Source organism: Dermacentor silvarum, chromosome 9, assembly GCF_013339745.2.
Source record: "Dermacentor silvarum isolate Dsil-2018 chromosome 9, BIME_Dsil_1.4, whole genome shotgun sequence".
NCBI classification, from domain to species: Eukaryota; Metazoa; Arthropoda; class Arachnida; order Ixodida; family Ixodidae; genus Dermacentor; species Dermacentor silvarum.
This window is the reverse complement of record NC_051162.1, coordinates 113861655-113882374: the sequence shown is the minus strand read 5'-3', so window position 1 is coordinate 113882374 and position 20720 is coordinate 113861655. Positions and strand designations below refer to the sequence as shown.

General features: G+C 48.0%; 1 protein-coding gene across 1 annotated transcript in view; it reads right to left on the bottom strand.

The window, feature by feature from the left end:
- LOC119463845 (uncharacterized) overlaps window positions 1–17755 on the bottom strand; it is a 66842-nt gene extending 49087 nt beyond the window's left edge. The window contains exons 1-4 of the mRNA XM_049655906.1: window positions 17665–17755; window positions 10464–10616; window positions 6404–6605; window positions 952–1055 (exon numbers count right to left, since the gene is read on the bottom strand). Coding sequence (XP_049511863.1) covers window positions 952–1055; window positions 6404–6605; window positions 10464–10586 — 429 coding nt within the window. The 5' untranslated portion in view covers window positions 10587–10616; window positions 17665–17755. The remainder of the gene's footprint in view (window positions 1–951; window positions 1056–6403; window positions 6606–10463; window positions 10617–17664) is intronic.
- Window positions 17756–20720: the final 2965 nt, after the last annotated feature.

Below are 20720 nucleotides of genomic sequence, written 5' to 3'. Positions count from 1 at the left end.
GCCACTCGGATAATTCTCTTTTATCTACATTACCATAATCGTATCTTGTGTGGGATACCACATCAGAAGTAAACATATATGCAATACATAGGCTAGATGAGAAAGCTGTGCGAATATTTGCAAACGCGCCCCGTGAGTCACACAGTAAACACATGTCTGACGTCCTTCATTTACAGCCCGACATCTTATTAAATACCCACTGTAAAGCGATTTGAAAGACTCCCTCTGCCCTTTGTAATTATGACCATCAAATTATGCGATACTCATTATCACAAGTTCTAAACTCTGTAGCACAAGAAAATTGTGGTGTTATGGTAATGTTTTATTAAAAAAACCGTTTTCTATTGCTATTATTGTTACTTTATATGTACGGTATCGGACACGGTGTCAGCGCTGATGGCGTATTATACACGGTGTGCAAGACTTGCTCTATAACAACGGCTTTTTACTTTCACTCCCAGGATCACTCATGTAATTATCTTCTCTCTTGGTGTTGAAATAAAGGGACTTGAATTAGGCCACAACTCAAAAGTGTTTTAAAATTCGTAACAAGAAGTGTACTAAAGAGGAGAAATCTTTTATTCAGTGGAGTTAGTATATCACATATAGAAGGCTGCACAAAGCTTGGCAAGATAGTCTGCATATGTATGTAACCATACAACAGCGGTTCACATTTATCATTGAAAGAGTCACCAAGACCAATATTTATACGAGAATTATAGCGCCACCAACAATAATAAAAAAGGTGTAAATGGTTCCTTAAAGTGTCCACTGAAACCAGACCGCTCTGTGTTTTTCAAGAGAACCACCTCTGCTATGTAAAAGCTCGGTTACCGCGCCATCAATTTACAGGCAATCGCAGTTGGAAATAGGGCAATGGGTGCGTTGATTTTTCATACTTACTTGGCGTACATAAATGCCTACAAACACTGCACATGCGCTGCAACTCACCTTCAGTTTTAAGCCCGCAAGAGCTTTCCTAACCTTCACTGCATTCTCCTCGTCGGTAACGACGTGTGTGCAGTCACCGTCTTGCACTTCGTTGCGCAGCTCATCTGCACATAGCATATACAGTAGGATTTATTCTCTAAATGTTACTTTCACGTAAATAATAGTTTACAGTTGAATATCTATAGCACTTGATCCAAGAGGATATCACGTTTAGCGTCAATGCGTTAAAGATGTATCGATAGGCCTAATAAGTGTTCGCACGAACGCTTCAAGACGGCGTTAAGGAAACCGACGTCATGGCTTTACTTAAGATTTTTTTTCTTTTTTCGCATGGCTTCAGTACCATTCCATATCCACACCCTAATCCAGTGCGCAATGCTCTAGCAAACAGCGTGGCGCGGCTGCTTGCTCCTTGCCGCAGCCAACGACTACGCTGTCGTCAATTGCTTGCCAGCGGTCACCAGGTCAGCCATCGGGTTGTGTTGCCATTTTAAGGCGAAAGCCTTTAATGGCTCATGCTAGCGGTCGCGTCCGTCCGTGCGCTGGTATCGTGCGAACTGTGGCCTCTTCTCCGCGCAGCGGCGCAACCTCCTCCCCTCCTTAGCAACCGGGGCGCCGGTGGGGAGCGCAGCTGTGTATAGCAACCGTGACGTCACACAGTAGTGGTAGAACGAGCGCGCGCGTCTGCGATGGCAGCTGCACCGCCGCTCCTTCGCCAGACGTCTCGTTGCAGTCGAGTGAGACGCGTGGCTCCGAAGCGGCCCAGTGATTCCGCGCCAAGACGTTCGGGGAAGCGGCAGCGGACGCCGGATTCCCCCAACACAAAACGCCAGAAGAACAAGGAGCGAATGCGCATGCCACGACTGAACATGTCACCAGATGCGAATGCAAGGGAGGCAGAACAGAAACGCGAACGGCGACTGATTAGATCGCCGGGTACCAAAGGCAGGGAAGCAGAACGAAAGCGGCTGCAGCGACAGGCAATATCGCCGAACACCAAAACGAATGAACTAGAGCGCAGACGGCAGCAGTGACTGGCCATGTCACCGAACAGCAAAGCCAGGGAAGCGGAGCGCTGGGTTGACCCCAAGGCATTCGCCAAGTACACTTCAGGATTCCCAAAGTGTCTTCGGTAATTTTTGAAATACCTTTAGAGGGCGCTGCTGTCTTGGGCGCCACACCTGCTGGCCCGACTTCGCTTCGCATTCTTTTCTGCGTTTTCCGTTTCAACATTGAAACGCGGAAAATAATTGGGGGAAAGTTAGAAAAGAGCGGGAAACTGTTCTATGTGACGTTTTCGAATGCGATTCAAATTTTGACATTAGAGCTTATACGCAATTATTGCGACTAAATCTAAGTGTAGGCAATTCAGTTTGACTAATCAGCTAATTTGTGATAGCAGAAATGTTCATCAGCGTGCGCAAGGCGACTGCTAACAAAACACCGTTAATCTCACCGTCGTCGGTCGTAGAATTCTTTTGTTTTTTACAGCGGAGCTGTTTATGCCGAGCGTAATCTGTCTGTCGTAGTAACAACTTAGTGAGGGCTAGTTGGTTCATGATTAGAGCAGAAGGCATAAAGTAACAGCGCGAAAGGAACAAGGACGACAAAGGAACGAAGACCACAGGACAAGCGCTGACTGGCAACTGAATGTTTATTGTGAGAAAACCAGCCTTTTTTGTCATCACATGTCACCCAAAATGTCATCACATCTGTGTGCCAGACAATCGTGCAGAGAACAAAAACACAACCAGGCATTAAAGAAGAAAAAAAAGAAGCCAGACAGGAAAGCAGTGCATGTTGTTCCATACTTGCACAAGTTATCACACAATCTAGGTATAATGTTAACTTGTTTTTCAACGCCCCTTACAAGCTGTCTTCGATTTGCGCACGCATCAAACCGAAACACAGGCCCCCCGCTTACAGTGTCAATCACAAAAGCCGTTTGGTGTCCGATTGCACGAGTAATGTAGTATATCAGATTCCCTTGAATTGTGGAAAAGTTTGCATTGGGTCAAACTGGACAACGTTTCAATGATCGTGCCCGTCAACACTGCAATAACGTAAAGAACGGATATGGTAGTCATTTAGCTGACCATTGTAAGAAACACGCATGCGCTCCGATGTTTAATAAAACGAAATTTATAGGATAAGGAAAATCTAAGGAAGGAAAATTTTAGAGGCCTTTTGGACCCGCAACGAAGGTGACAATTGTGTCAGTTCGCCTTTACTTCTACTATCGGAGAAAGAAATAAACTTCCTGAAAGAAAGATTGAGGTTGTGATTAGCGAGTGTTTGATGTGCGCATGTTTTCTTAATATGTATAACAAAGGCTGGTTTTCTTGCAATAAACATTCATTTGGCAGTCAGCCCTTGTCCTGTGGTCTTCGTTCCTTTGTCGTCCTTGTTCCTTTCGCGCTGTTACTTTATACATTTTGCTCAAATCACGAACCAACTAGCCCTCACTATGTTGTTACTAACGACAAACAGATTACGCTCGGTATAAACTGCTCCGCTGTAAAAAAAAGAAAGAGTTCTACGACCGACGACGGTGAGACTAACGGTGTTTTGTTAGCAGTCACCTTGCGCACGCTGATGAACGTTTCTGCTATGTCTGTGCTATGTGCAATCCTTTTCTCTCTCTGCCGTAGAAAGAAAAAAACTCCACGGAGCGACGTCACATCGCGTTGCCTAGTAACCGCCGGCGCAGGTGCGCGCTCGCTTCGCCCGACAAAGACACGGCTCCGCCGAGCTTCCTCCAGCTGCGTGCTACTGCGCATGTGCCGTGACGTCATCCCGGCGCGTCTACGCTCGCCGCCCGTACACTGTGCATAGCGTTCGCACCACTTCCCCTACGACTTCGCCAACAGCTGCGCACTACTGCGCATGCGCTGCGAGTCAGACGTGACGTCACTGCCAACTGCGTATGCACTTGTTCGTTCCGTGTGAAAGCTGCTGCGCGGGGGCGGTCTGCCAGACGTAGGCATGCGGAGACCTAGGAAAGTTCGCACTGCCGAGGAAGAAGCCGCTTACCATGAATCGCGGCGCGCTAAGCGAGACTGCCAGTGTCGATGCCGATTGGACCCAGCAAGGTTAGCCGAATAAGCCACTGCAAAACGACGACGGCGACCTGGAGACCCCGAGCACGTCCAGCGAGAGAATGCTAGGGAACGGGAGAGAAAGCGTCGGCTCCGCGAAGATCATGAAATGAGGACTAGCTAGAAACCGATCAGCTCCGCTGTCAATAACCTTGCGCCACTAGTGCAAGCTACCCCGAATTTTTTAGTGGCGTGGCATGTGTTAGTAAGGACAGGGGGTATAAATTTTAGAAAGAAGCAGGTATAGTTTTGACGGCTACCACTCGGACGGCAGCGGCGTAATCTCGGATCGAAATTTGTTAATGCGGTAATGAAGAAGAGCACAAGGGCACGGCCAGCCGGATCGCCAGTGCTTAGCACGAGTGTGATCCGTTCGGGCAACCAGCTGTTCCTGCTCTGTGTCACCTGCCTTCTCGGTTATTAACAGACGCCACCGTCTAAACTGTTCAATACACCCATTTACAATAGGTGGAAGGTGCGGGGTATTCAAGAACATCAACACCCTGGAACTCCGGTCTCGGACTCTGCCTCCTGCCATGACTGACTCCCCAGCCGACGTCACCGCCACCCTCCGTTGCCAGCTCTGGCGCTGTCCCGCAATGCCAACCCGCTGTTTTCAGCGGTACGCATGAGCAGGACGTCAATGACTGGTTGTCTACCTACGAACGGGTGAGCTTGGACAATCGATGGGGCTATACCGCCAAGTTAAATGCCGTCATCTTCTACCTAGCGAGAGTGACTCACCTGTGGTTTAAAAATCACGAAGCTGACTTTCAGTCCTGGTCCGCGTTCAAGACCAGTTTCGCTAAAGTTTTCGGTCACCCCGCCGTCTACAATTTGCGCGCCGAGCACCGGTTACGAGAGCGAGCGCAACAACCCGGTGAAACATTCACCCGTTATATCGAAGAGGTTCTCGACCTATGCAAACGTGTGGATGCTTCTATATGACCTAAAATGACAAATTGAAGCACATTTTGAACGGCATCGCCGATGACATTTTCCAAATGTTGATCGCCAAGTGTCCGCGCACCGTAGCAGAGCTCACAAACTTGTACCAAAGCTACGATGAGTTGAGGAGGCAGCGCGATTTGACCAGGCGCCCCTCAGTGGCTGACGATGCCCTCTCTTCCATGACCGTCTTCTCTGATCACTCCCCCCTGCTCACACAAATCCAAGATTTCGTGCGGGAGGAAGTTGCACGTCAGCTTTCTCTACTACCCTTCGATGAGCTACCCCAACAGCAGCCACTGCCACAACAGCCTCCTACACAGCTCGCCCCGACGCTCTGGCGGGTTATTGAAGACCAAGTTGCTGAGGCTCTACCAATGCAGCATCAGCGGTACCCTGTCACCGCGCCACTTGCTTGAGCATCCGTCGCCGCGCAGTCTCCTCGTCAACCACTCATTGCGCTACATCCACGGCCGCTACCACCAGTTCATCATCCCGTTCATCGACCTGCTCCTGCCTTTGCTAATCCTTGGTGCACGCAAGACAGCAGGCCCATATGTTATGCCTGCGGTATTCCCGGCCATGTTGCTCGACTCTGCCGCCGCCGCATGCGGCACTCTGATGGGTTCGTGCAGTCGTTTCCCTACGCCGACGTGTAACCTTTCCCGGACACTTATTTTAGTCGGCAGTCGAACAGGCCACCAGCCGAACGCCCAGTCCTTACACGTCGTTCACCTTCCCCGCGTCACCGCTCGTTGTCCCCCATGCGTCGGCGCCCTTCGCCCACGCAAGAGGAAGGGCGATCGATCTGTACAAGTCCTCCATTGTCGCCTTCGAACGTTGTCGACCTTACTGCTGACGGCTTCCGTACCGTTGCGCCAATTGATACTCGAGCAGCCGTGTCTGTCCTAAACGAACGCCTCTCTCGCGCTTTACGAAATGTTGCGACGCCACTTTCTGAGTTTTCTCTAAGCACAGCAAGCGCCCAGCCAGTTCAGCCTTCAGCAGCATGCACAGCTAGAGTTGTTATTCATGGCGTTCTCTATATTGTGGAGTTTGTGGTTCTGCAGTCCTGCTCTTACGGCGTGGTACTTGGGTGGGACTTTCTTCCGCGAAATAACGCCGTCATCAATTGTGCGCGTGCTGAAGTTGGGCAGAGTGTTGGGCTGCTGCGCACGAGGTCGCGTGATGGAATCCCGGCCATGGCGGCCGCATTTCGATGGGGGCGAAATGCGAAAAACACCCGTGTACTTAGATTTAGGTGCACGTTAAAGAACCCCAGGAGGTCCAAATTTCCGGAGTCCCCCACTAAGGCGTGCCTCATAATCAGATCGTGGTTTTGGCACGTAAAACCCAATAATTAGTTGTACGCCAGGAAAACGTCTGTCTCCCGGCCGTCTTCTTACCTTCGGTGAGCAAGGCATAGGCCAGGAAAACCGTCCCGCCCGCTAGGATACAGCCGTATATGGCTATCAGATTTTCCACGCTGTTGTTCATGTGAATGCAGACATGGTCGCCAGGAAGCATGCCGTTCTGCCTGAAACCGACAGCGTAGCGCTGCATGCTAGCCAGAACCTCGGCACGTGTGAGGCTGAGTTCGTCGCCCACCTGCAAGAAATTGTAACGGAAAGGGTGACTTTGCCAAACGTTAAGCAATGTTCATTGCAGAGACGCCATTGCATGATCAGAAATATGGATACTGAAATCATTTAACGCGCATCTTTGTGCCGTCCACACTACACTTCGGCACCCGAGCGAAGTGGATCGTTATATCTATAGACAAATGAGCGACATTATTGAAACGGTCCTGATCCTCTGCGTGCTCAGTTTACGACATTTATTTGATTGTCTATATAACTTTCCTCATGAAATTTGCAGGGTTGTTCCAGACTGCCATATATGAAGTGCCGATATGGCGCCTTCCGAAAAGTAAAACTTAGTTATACCAGGGTTTTCATAATGCTGGTAGAGTAATGAGATTTTGGGGGATTTGCTTAAGAAATGTGACTGCAAGCAGGTATTATATACCAGAAATCGATAACTGCTAGTTGGCCGAAAGAAACGAAGAAAATAAAGAAAATATTACTCACAGTGTCGGGGCAATTGTTTATATTGAGGATCGCACGGCATTACGAAACAGCTTGCAGGATTATTCAAAGGCCTACATAGGTGTCAGAACGCTATTGCAATCCAGCGTTTACTCAAATCTTTAAAGGCTCTAAAATTAATTTGCTCAATTTACATTGAAAATCTTAGTGCAGTGTGATAATTAGCGTGTTTATAGCAAACCTTTTTCGTCTACAAGCTCTCACAACCACATTGTAGTCTGCTGTCTTGGCGCAAAGACACTTCGTTTATGGAGCGCCTAGATGTCACCAAACCATGACAGAAAGATGCAAGGCGCTTAACCCGTCCCAGTATTAATTTTTTTTGCTTGACCTTGACCGCTTCGTATTGGAAATGCTGACGGAGAAATTTAGTTCAGTGCTGGAACCACAAAATCGGTCTTAAGCGGGAAAATCGCGGTCTGCGTTTGTTTATTCGGTGGGCATAACTTCGAAATGCTCAATTTTCATATCTCCGTTCAAAATATTGCAAGAAACACATGAAGGTGGGCAGGCCGTTAGCGGCTGCGAAGTGGCTAACATCACAGCATTAGGCATGGCACATCAGAGTATATAAGAGAACCAGAGAAAATAGTATCAGCGAATGTCAGGATTGTTTCCTTATAGCCGAGTGAGTGTACGTGCACAGAATGCGCATCTAATTTCTTTGAATTTAGTGCACTCTTTAACGAGAGCCTCACTTCAGCAAGCCCTAACACGGTAGCAAGCGCAGGAGCTATATCATGCAAGCACTCATATCTGTTCTAGCGGGTATGGACAGGGAGAGAGAGAGCGATAAAAGTAAAGACAACACATTTAGACTAAGCCTAGGTACCAAATCTAATGCAAAGCGAGCGGAGCTTGCTAACGGCTCTCAAAGCCACTCTCTTATCTCAGCTCCTGCTGCCAACCTCCGAAGCCAGTTTTCCCTTAACTCGTATCCCTCGATTTGCCGAAATTTTTGCAATAGGGTTCTTTGGTTTGTCAATATGGGGGTATGTGTAAACACCATTTTCTGAATGCCAATAGAGAGCACATCTTGTAGTTTAAATTATGACGAAGTTTGCTTAAATTATTTATTTAATAAAATCCCTGCACTCAAGCTGAAATGACGGGACAGCGCAAGTAGCTACTAACAATGCCAGCCTCCTACTACGCAGAAGAAGACGTCAGGCATGTTTATACTTTGCTCTACATGCAAACCAAGCGTGCACTACAACTAATTGCCGAGATCCACATGGAACCTAGTAAGAATTGTAGGAAGATTTGTGCCGGACACCATTATAGAATGTAGTCGGTTCGAAATGGTGTGCAGCTTGACGACACCGGTGCAAAATATATACCATACAATTTTCTTGAATTCCGTGACGTACTGACGCAGAACCACTACGCTTACGCGCTTACACGGAGTTTCCAGCGGAACACGCAATAGCGCGGTCGACTCGCCCCCCCCCCCCCCCCTCCCCGCAAAGTACACCCAAACACGTGGCCGCTAGCAGTCTACAATGAGACTATACAGAAGGTTTCTCCGCCTATGGAGCGCCTTGTCGTGCAGCTCTAGATATACAGCGTGTTTCAGCGGACACTTTCCAACATTTTTAAAGGTTGCCTGTGGCAGATAGCACAATTTTAGTTCGTGAGCTGGTCTACTCGAAGAGGCGGACCAGTTGAAGTGCCTAATTGACTGATTAACAAAAATTCAGTACTTACGTTTTTACCTAATTACCATGTGGCTCATATTGCAATTTACAAATTCTAGCCGTGGAGTTCGCAAGGCGGATCCACTTGGAACGAATTCTCAGGATGGCACCAGTTTGGAGATAATAATTCCCGAACATTGCGGGGAAATGCGTTGCCGTTCCAGTTACGTTCTTAGAAAAGCGTAGTTTTATGCACTTAAGCACAAAAGTAACTGGAACGCCAACGCACATCTCCGCAAAGTTAGGGAATTAATATCTCAAACTGGTGTCATCCTCAGAATTCGTTCCGAGTGGATGCGCTTTGCTAACTCCAAGGCTACCATTTTTAAATTGTAATATGGGTCAAATAGTAATTAGGTGAAAACTTAATTAGTGAATTTGTGTTAACTAATCTATTATGCATTTCAAGTTTTCTGCAAGTAATGTCTGCCTCTTCGAGTAGACCAGCTCAACAACTAGAATTGTGTTATCTGCCACCGACAACCTTTACAAATTTTTGAAAGCGTTCGCTGAAACACCCGGTGTGTGTCCACTAAGGCTGTGCTGCTTTGTTTGGTAATGCAATAGCGTTTGTTGCGGTTGTTACAGATAAATAGGCCACACAAATCGACATCACAGCTAGAGATACAAACGGCAAGAGCGCAGTAGTGGTACTCTGTTATGAGACCAGAAGATCCCCACCTTATCATTTACATGGCGATATTCGTTCACTGCTATGCAGTGCCATCTTGTCATACTTCGCAGGCTAATGCGAAGGTACGTTGCGGTGCCCGAGACCGAACCATCCCGTCCCGTCAGCAATTCCATGTAGCGGTCATCACGGTGTCCCAGTGGTGATTTATCACGTCTCTGAATTGTTCGTTCCTTCACGTCCTAGCGCAAATATTTCCTAGATTTGTGCGAATATTCCACTTCCCCTCAACCTTGCATTTAGGAAAATTTCCCTAGGTTTGGCATCACAGGTGTCAGTGCAACAACACTTCCTGCATCCGTGCGGCACAAGATATGCTGTGATGAGAGTTAAACGGGTTAAGATCACTTCATGTTAGATTTGAATCGAGTTAGATTACACGCACCTGATCATAGACTTTAGAAATGATAGTTACATATGAAAAAAATGTTGCTTTAGAAAGAATCAGCCTTCGTTTATTCCACTTTATTTCTTTTTAACTTACGTGGAATATACACAACAGACGAAATTTAGCAAACCAGTGGTACGCCTTAAATTCGCTATGGTTCTGATAACTTCCTTCCGTTTTGTCTTAATTGAATTAGCCTACTTACTCAGCGACCTTCTGATTCGCTGTTATTACGGTCGCGGGAACACTACACTCTAAGAACAGTTGCACCCTTTGGGGTGCATTTTTGCCACACAACAATAATCGTCATCTGTCTTGCTCGCGTTTCCTATCTTGACAACTCTGCACTTGCTACTATCCTGTCGAGAACGCTGTGTCAAGCTGATAACGCTCTTGTCGTTCGTGACCGAGAAGTGCCGGGCGCACAGCGTTAAAGAAAGGAAAGCCACGCAAGTCAGATGACGATTATTGTTCTGTGGCAAAAATACGCCCCAAAGGGTGCAACTGTTTTTAGAGTGTAGAAAACTGACTGGCTCTGCAAGCATCACAGTCGATACAACACGGCATGAACAATGTTCTCACCAGCGCTATCTTGTTGGGGTTAATCAGCAACTTCTCTTTTGCCAAGGCATAAAAGGAGCACACTGGGATGTCGATGTGAGGGTATGGTGAGTAGATGACACGATCTTCGATGCGTGCCTTCATGTTTCCAGGGAGGTATGTCACTCTGAAGCACTGTAAGGTAGCCGGAAATTCACATTTATCAGCACTTCTCTGTTCCTATTAGTTTCAATGTTTCTAGCGTTTTGTACAGACCCTCTGACAGGTTAGGAGCTACGGTAACTATGATGATGATGAGAGCCACAGAAGGTATCGTCGATACATTTTTACTTGGTGCGTGATCAAAGCGCCGCGTTCATTTTTTTAACATCTGCTGCTGCTTCAACGCTATTTTCGAGCAACAGCGAGGCAACAGGAACTACTGGCTTACTAACAATTCAATTTCTCGCTAGCAGCAGCGCACGTCAACAACACACCCCCAAGCGCTTATGATTATCCGTACCTGATGAGCCATATTTCATACTTCAGGACCATTGGCTCCTGATGATGCAACGGCTCCGTCTTTTTTCGTGTGTTGTGTTCGAACTTTGGTCTCCGCTGTTGTTATCTTCGGACCACTAGTGCTCCGGAAGAGACCACATGACTCCGGAAGAGATCCTCGATTGGCGCGAGAAATTTGTTTACTCCGACACTACGAAGCCTTGGCCCACGTCGCCAAGCACCCTCATAACTCCACCTCAGCTAAGTCAGATCCTCCTCCACTCACCGCCGCTTAATACAAAATAATTATTCGTGTACGTGGTGCCGTCAACTGCGGCAACACACATCCAGTCTCTCTGCGACATCGTCATCAAGTTCACAGGCCTCTCCGCGACTGCAACATCGCTAGATCCCCTCCGGGCCAACGAGATTAAAAACACATTCATCATAAGCACCCCCTGCATGGACAGGGCTGATCGCTACTTGAAGATCGCCACCCTCACCATCATGTGCAAGAGCTAGGAGGTTGCAACCACGTGGCAGACCCCAAACATTTGCGTAGGGGCATCATCAACCTGTCGGCATCCCTGGTAGAAGGGAACGTCTTGACTAACCTTCTAGAGTCCAATTCAGCAATCAACATCCTAGCTGCTCGAAGAATGGGCTCTACGGACTCCGTCCTGCTTACTATTGAAGCCTCAAAGGTCCCCTTCTTTATTGATTACCTCCGCACAGACCTCCGCGGCCGACCATATTGTCACGTAGTAGTGACCGTGAAAACAGTCGCAAAATTGTGCATGACGAAACGGACTTTTTATTGGGCGAACCTGTGCCCGCAAGAGCAAGTTGCACTCAAAGCACAATGATAGCGGCGAACAGAGTCGGCGATCGTCGAAATCTGATCAGCCGCGAAGCGCGTCGGCTTTTATACGTGAGTCATCGAAGGTTCCATATTAACGCCTGGTGCCCGCGTGTATTACAGAAAGTTCTAGACAATTTGGGTCGCTCATACAGTCAGATTACATGAGCGTCGGTGACCACAGACGACGGATAGAAGCATCGATAACGTTCGAGAAGCTTCCAATGAAGGCGCCTCCTGCGCCGAGCGATAACGTTTAACATTTGTTAGCCGGTGGAAAGACAAACATGTATACGTGTCAATACCCTCCACATAAAAAACATCGTCCCGATGCTACAAACACGAAAGCGAAAACAAAACCACGTATACAGAAAGAAAAAACAATAACAAAGCAACAAAGGACCTATGTTCATCAGCGGTCGTAGAAAGGCTTAAGACGCACCACGTGGATGACTTCAGGTTGTGCGCGGCACCGCTGTGATTGCGAAATACCGTCTGGCACGACCTCATAGTCCAGTGCGCCAATACCTCGGATGGTCTTATATGGTCCGAAATAGAGACGTAATAGAGATAGAGATAGGGGTTCACGGACCGGCCCCGGGCTGGGCCAGTGTATGGGCGGCGCTGCGGCGACAGGTAGCATCCTGGTGATGGCGAACGCGAAGGATGTCGGGGTCTCCACTGTGTTGAGGCGATGTAGTCGGCGATGTCACGTGGCCACTCGCCAAGCTGTGGACGTGGCGCGTTTACGGCGAACCCTCGTAGGCCCATCACGTGGTATGGGCATCGGCAGTAGATATGGCCGGCTTCCCCGCAGTGATAGCAGAGCGTGCGGTGGTCGGGGGCGCGCCAAATGTCCGTTCTTCTCGGGTAGCTGTGCTGTGGACGGGCGGGCGGGCTGGCCGTGGCGGTGGGCGACGGAACTGCGGCGTTACGGGACCCTGGCGCTAACGTGTAGGGGGACCTTGACGGTGGGCGACGGCGGCGTAGTTCATCGCTTCCGGCTGCGGTTGAGGCGATGCCGGAATTTCTGGCCCTTCCAGTGACCGCTGAATCTCTTCATTAACTATGTCAGCAATCGAAGTCACCTGAGGCTGCGACCTTGGGAATAACTTCTCCAGCTCTTCCCGTACGACAGCTCTGATCGTCTCTCGCAGGTTGTCGGCGCCTAGCGGTTGAGCTTCGGCGTAGTTTGTCAGCGCACTGCGGTTGTATTACCTGGCTCGCATTTCAAGCGTCTTCTCGATCGTTGTGGCCTCCGAAACAAATTTTTCGACAGTCTTGGGCGGGTTGCGCATCGATCGGGCGAATAGTTGTTCTTTGACGCCCCGCATCAAGAACCGAACTTTCTTTTCCTCAGATATGTCGGCGTGGCGGAAGAGGCGAGTCATCTCCTCCGTGAAGATCGCGCTGTTCTCGTTCGGTAATTTCACCCTGGATGCTAAGAGAACTTCGGCCATTTCCTTTCGTACTATACTCGTGAAGGTCCTCACGAAGTTCTCACGAAATAGGTCCCACGTCACCAAAGAGGTCTCTTTATTCTCAAACCAGGTCCGGGCAGCGTCATCCAACGAAAAATAGACATGACGCAGCTTGTCATCATCGCTCCATTTATTGAACGCCGCGGTCCTCTCGTATGTCTCCAGCCAGGTTTCAGGGTCTTTAGCCGATGATCCACGGAAGGTCGGTGGCTCCCGAGATTGCTACAGTAGGATGGGGTACACTGCCGCTGCCATTGGGGTCGTTGACTTGGGCTGAATTGATCCCTGTGGTCTTCTCGGGAAGAAGTCCGTACTCCGGCAGAAGTCCTTGCTGCATACGGCTAGCTCGCTGGTCCTTGGCGAAGTTGGTGCCGTCCTCTGGTTTAGGGCTGGTATCGCGGCTTTGCGGGGGCGTTCGGTGCATGAACGCACTAGCACCTCCACCAGGTGCCACATAGTAGTGACGCCGAAGAAAACAGTCGCAAAACTGTGAATGACGAAATGGACTTTTTATTTGGCGAACCTGTGCCCACAAAAGCAAGTTCCACTCAACCCACAACCATAGAGAAATAAATTCAACAAGAGCGGACACTACCATAGAGCCAAGCGGCCGAATTGACGGCAGCGCGCCAAGCAGTCGGCATCAATAACTCTTGGACGCGCCAATTTTGGGCGCGCCAATTTTGAACGCTAGCTAGTACGCTGGCAGCGTGTTCTTTTTTTTTCTTTGCCCGACCGCGCACGGTCTTCGTGCGGAATCGGGTTATTTGCTAAAAATGATTGCGAGCGATATTGCAAAGTCCCATCTAATCTGTGTCACGTGCAATTTCACAAAGTAGACACAAGATTCCTTGTGAAATGAGGAAATATTTATTTTGCTCTATATGAAAGCTCGTTCCGCGCTTTTTGTGCGTTCATCCAACGTTGTGACCCCAGGTAAGCAGTAGTTATCGTATGAAGCTCCACCGGACGGCATCAGCTGCAAAGAAGTACAAGCATGTTACAGTTACAAGCATGTAACAGCATGTTACAAGCATGTGTCGTTTGGTACTTATATATAGGAATACTGCATATACAGGCGAAACTTGCGAAAGGGGTGAATGGGCGGCATTTAAAAGAAAAGCAATTAGCTTTTACATACATGGCATAGAAAATACCCGACTCATCCCCAAACTATACCGTATACAATATAAAAACATCTGATTTCCGAGCATTCCCCCATTTTCGGGCATTCTTTCCTGCACTTTATCAGCACTAATACACGGGCGACTTCGCGTTTCCAAACCTTGGCCTCGGGCGACGCGACGGTACGCCACATACACAGAGACGGACGCCACAGAGGCTCCCAGCCGGACCATGCTAGACGTTCGCACAATCCCCTCTCGCACTCAAGACAAATGCGTGGGTGCAAAGCCTGTTTTCAGTCCTTTAGAAGACGGAATTTTCGAATTACAAGTTTCTGATATGTTCCTTGGCGTTATCTTTCGCGCGTTCTGCTGGCGCCAGCAACACACACCCATGTTATCACTCTTGACAATCGCCCACCGCGTATTCGACAGGCGTGAGTACCGAAAGAAGGTATATGTTGCTTAAGCGCCAGAAAAAACGCCGCAAACTTGTCCCTCTAAGATTCATTGCACGCCAAACTAACTTTGTTACCACATGCAGCCGAGCTGCTTATCGCTAACTGCGTCACAGCGCGCTGCGCGGCCAGTGTGCCTCAACAGAACCAAAAGAATTTACAATAATCCCCTAGGAAGCGTCGGAAGCATGTCCCAGCACGATTCATTAACTCCAATTATCTGCACCAGGACGGCCGAGATGTTTTTCGCTAACTGTGTCTTAAGTCTCGGTCCCGTGGCGTAAGCCTAAATGCGTCGTAGACTATGACACAAAATTTCTCACCTTGCCGTACGTAGTCCAATAGTGCAGTGGTGTCTTGTCCCAGTGCAGAAGGAACGCAAGAATACGCCGAGAGCCCAATAAACCAGACATTTAAAAAAAAGAGACAGACGGGTCACCGCGGGCGAGCGCTCAAACGCGCGCGCAGCCGCCCTCGCTCGCCTCTGAGGAGTGTCTGGCGGATGACGCATGCATCTGGCGCGTCATTGACCTGTCGCTAGGTAAGGCAAGAAAAATAAGTCGCAAAGTTTATGTTCATTTATACGCAAAACGTTTTAGTTTTCGTGGCAAAGAATTAAAAAAATAACTTAATATCTGTTAACATAATTTCAGGTTCATTTTTTTCCATGCTCGCGGCAGCTAACGTTCGGTATCAATACTATACATAGGTTGCACGGACGTCATCGCGGACGCCATCTTTGGGTACCAGCAGGTCGAGAAGGGGCGTTAGCAATGAACACGACAGCATGACAGCAACAAAAGCGCGTCTTGCGTCGAACTTCAGAGCGATAACAATGATAAACCGGTGAAACAGCAACAAAAAGCGCGTCTTGCGTCGAACGTCAGACCGATAACGATGATAAACCGGTGAAACAGCAACAAAAATCGCGTCTTTAGTCGAACGTCAGACCGATAACGATGATAAACCGGTGAAAAACAATCGCCGTGAAAAAGCAAAACAGTTTGCGCGTGATAATACGTTCCACTGACGTCATCGTAGTCGCCATCTTTGGGTACCAGCGTGGTGAGATATGGCTGCGTGACGTCACATGGACACTATCTATAGCGTGGCGTATGGTGACGTGTTTCCTGTTTCCAGTTTTTGCTGAGTGTCCCGTCTTGTTGAATTTCTTTCTCTATGGCACAACGATAGCGGCGAACAGAGTCGGCTATCGTCGAAATCTGATCAGCGGCGAAACGCGTCGGATTTTATACGTGAGTCATCCAAGGTTACAGATTAACCCCTGGTGCCCGCGTGTCTTCCAGAAAGTTGTAGACAGTTCGCGTCGCTCATAAAGTCAGATTACATGAGCGTCGGTGACCACAGACGAAGAATAGAAGCATCGATAACGTTCGAGAAGCTTCCAATGCAGGCGCGTCCTGCGCCGAGCGATAACGTTTAACATTTGTTAGCCGGTGGAAAGTGGCCACCGGTGAAAGTGGCGCCAGTGTCGTCCTCTGTGTATTAGGTGTGTGTGTTACAATAAAGGGGTTATGCGTTATGCAGGAATGCGCCTATCTTCATTCATCTGCGGCACACGCCGCTACTGCAATGATTTCTAAATTGAAAGAACTGGGCAGGTACGTTTGCATCATGCGCGTCAGGTATCATCTTGTGCGTGTAATAGTGGTTTATCATGCGTATGCGTTCGCATTCGCAACAGCTCTTAAAATCAAAGTTATCGTTATCTCTGCCACATAGTTTCCATAGTTTCACTTACGAAACGTCACAGGCTTAACATAAATCCATCCATCTATTGCGTTTTGGCAAGCAGTACTGTGTGTTATTTATGTTCTGTGTACTGTTGGCTGTACGAAATTAAACTATGTCGGAATATGTAGTGATTCAGTCGGTAAAAATTGGGCTTGCTGTCAAGTCCGGATTGTTGATTTCTCTGAGCCAATGCGAGAAACAAAAGCAGCATGTGTTTCGATCATTTCCAAACTTCTTAGCTGTTTCAGTCCGAGTATCACATGTGTTTGACATGTGCAGACACACTTACGTGACTTCGAGAATCATTGATATCAGGAATTTCTACCAAATTGTAGCTCTTGTTCTCCAGCCATCATTAAGAATATCTTAAAGTAGAAGAGACACAGGTTGGGTGATCTGCCGCTTTGGATGTTCTCAGTTTATTTCCATTGTAGATAACAGACCAGCATGTGTTTTGGTGGCCAGACCATAATATCCATTCTGATAGCAATGAAAAATCTACGTATTTTGGTGCTTCGTGCATTGTCCCGGAACTTGTTTGATTTTTTGGTGTTCTATGTCCTCCTTTTAGCAGTGTTCCTGTCCATGTTTTTGCAACTGAAGTTCTAAACCAGGTCGCTTGTCCTACACGAAGTCAACCTTAGCCACCTGGAAATCGGAGACCGAGAGGAAGAGAGGGCAGGTATACGAAAGAAGATACTAAAATTAAATAGTGAAGAGAACAGATGGACAGGAAAAGGCGGCTGTCAATAGCCCGTGCCAACGGGGTTGCCGTCTACGTGAACCGAAGTTCAAAAATGTGCGTTCCCTCCACCGAGAGGCTTAAAGGCCCGAACACTCGGCAGTGGCTTTACCGCTAGTACACTCTCCCCCCCCCCCCCCCCCTCCGACATGACTGAGCCTCGCATTGAGATGCATGGGAGGGTCTGACCCCCGGGGCCGTTTGGGTCCGTAGTGGTGCAACACACCAAATCCGGGGAAGAAACGAACTGCGGATACAGACAAGTGCGTTCAACGACACACTAAAACTGTCTAGGTGGCCAAACCATAGTGGACTATACATACCCGAACCCTTCAAAGCTAGTGGACGTTGTCTCCGTGCAGAGCGTCTCCAGTGTCCTTCTGGTGCAAGTGTCACGATATCTCGACCGTTAGTTACTACACAGTCTGCACTGAAGCTTTTGTGTTTCCTGTGAACTGCGCCTGTGCATGTATGCGACGCAGCTGCTAAATGTAGACCCAATTGGCATATGTTTTGTGGCCTGCGATGGCGTCCTCGTGATGCTTCTATTTCGAAATGGCGCGTATACTTGGTCGCAGGTGTATCCATCAAAGAAAAATGGCCGGATCAACTGGCGTACCACAAATGAATGAGTCCTGTATGAATCAAGCCACGGACTATCGGCTTTTTGACACTTCATAGAGCTGCACAGAAACGCGAGCCTTACGTGGCTCATTTATTTATGTATCCTTTGTTTGCGTTGAGGGTGTTTCGGCATTACCGATGTGAGTGGTTTACAGAAAAAAAAGATTGTTGGTGTAAAACAAAATGTTAGACTACACATACAAGTTACTAATGATAGAGTACCTGCTGATGCTTTGTGAAATAGAGCATTGTGACGCAACACAATATAAATGGCACCAAAAAATGCACATCTTTTCATAAAAATTACTGATATTGCGCAAGATATGCAAAAGGTTTACGAAACATCTCGTTATTATGATGGTGAAAATATTAGCAGTAAGCTTGATCAAATAAATTTTGCATTTCTACGCGCGAAAACAACGATCTGATTACTAGGCACGCCGTAGTAGGGGCCTCCGCATTATTTTCGAACAACTGGGCTTCTTTAACTTGCACCTAAATACAAGTAGGCGAGCCTGCATGTGACCATGTCACCCCCAATCCAAATTCATCCGCCGTGGCCGGGATTGAACCCCCGGCCTCGAGCGCAGTGGCACAACACAAACACCGAGCTACCGCGGCGAGTAGCAGTCAGTTTTCAAACATTGCTTCCATCCTTCGATATATGTGATCAAAATTATTGTATAATACATGTGTTAGACACTCAATATTGAACTTGATGCTAGTGATCAGTGCAGTTAGATTAGTAATGAGCTCATGACATGAATTTCAGATGGAGACTGAGGCGGTGATCTAATTCATCAAAAAACTGTTACAGGCGATAAGTCTTTCAGACCCGCTCAGTGCTTAAAAGCGATGAATTCGTTGGAAAGCGAAAGTGAGGTGCGCCAGAATTTCTTTACATTGCTTGTCAACATAGATGGTGACGTGGCTGGTATAAATTTTTGCTTCATGTGTTTCTCGTGTACAGTGCAACAGATGTATGATACAGAACCCCAGGTGGTCAAATTATTGCACCATTGCGTGGCTCGTCACCAGATCATGATTCTGGCACGTAAAGCTCCGGGAGGTAATCTTGATTTTATTTCTAATATTTGAGAGGGGGTGACTTGTTTCGATAACTATGTAGGCGTATTAACACTTTTCTGTTAGATAGCTGCTTTATACGAGTATTGTACAAAAGCACGTGTCATTTGCACTCTATGACTGCGGTTGGAATGTATTTATGGGTGAGACATCCACTCCTGCCGAAAAAAAAAATCAGTGTGGCTGCCCAGTAGGATTACTGCACTTTAAAAAAGGCCTCAATAACTTCACTCAGCTCGCTGTTCATAGCTTCATGTTTATTCGAAGCATTTTTTTAAGGCAAAAAACATAGATCTTTATGTTTCAAGATGGCGTTATGAGGTACAGAAAAATGGAGCGCAGCGGAAAATAGAAACATGAGCGCCGGAGGGGGCTTCTGAGAAAAGGCAATGGAGCGCAGTAGGCGAGAGGAGGAAAATGAAAGCAGCGGCGCCGGAGTCCGTTGAGGGAAAGGGCAACAGTGGCGCTGGTTCAGCGTCGGCGCCCGTATAACGTTCTGGAAACGGCGGCAGCACGCTCGCGGCGCACTCGCCCGCCTTGAATACGTCGCCGCGTGGGCTCAGAGCTTCATTCCACATCGCTATGTGTGACGACGCACCAGGCTCTAGTCGCAGGCAGGAAAGACCGAGATCAGCAGTGCGTTAATCAGAAAGTTCAACAGCAGATCAGCTGAGCGTTCATCTTAAAGTTCAACAGCAGAAAGTTCAACAGAAGGTCCAACTAGACTTTCGCCTTCTCATTCTCAAAAATTTCTAAGCATACCATGTAATTTCTGCCTCTTCTCCCCGAATGGATGCATGTATTTCTCCGCTTAGTGTCCGCATCTTAGAAGACCATTTGAACGTTCCGCAGTACATGTTGAACGCCATATTTTATCACGGCGAAAGCCTTATATGTCTCATCGTTCCGTCGACCTTCAACGTCCTTGAGGGATAACCATGTCGTCGACGCGAAATCGTGCACGATGACAGGTTGGTATAGTAACTTACTACACCAACCTGATACCATCTCTTACCTATATGCAAACGCTCACGCAACAATTGGGATGGTGAGCGGGCCACCATCGTCATTGCTTCTTATAAGCAGCGTGCAACGCGGCCTTCTACAGAGTATCACACCATGTCTGACGCTACGCCCGAACCCTGTGGGACCTCTGCTCGACCTAAGAAGTATGCAAGGCCGGAGTAAGCTCGAGGAGCAAGGAAAAGAGCTCGGCGCGCCATATGGCGCGAACAAAGCGTTAGTAGGGAGCAGAAAGCAGAATCCAAACGCTGACAACGAAAGTCTTATCCTGACATTCGCGCCATACAACGGGGTACAAAGTATGCCATGTGTCTGTCTTCAATGCGTGGTTACTTGGCCTCTCGCGTTGGAGTCGTCTTAGGGATAACATAAGAGACCCTGTGATTTCACTGTTATTCTCAGGAATAAGAGCCACACGAGATCTTCGCAATGGCACATCAAAGCGATATTTCCCGTTTTTGCTTTGCCGCTACCGGAGGTTCAACGTGTTTGGTTTGTCCTGCTCTGAGAGTTGTTCTCTAGTGGTGATGATGGTGACATTCGGTGTTGTGTGGCGAAAGGGCCAAGTATAGCCAAAGAGCACCAGGCTACTGTTAATTAGTTAGAAATGTAGCGATTAATTACGAGAGTTAGATATCTTAAAAGA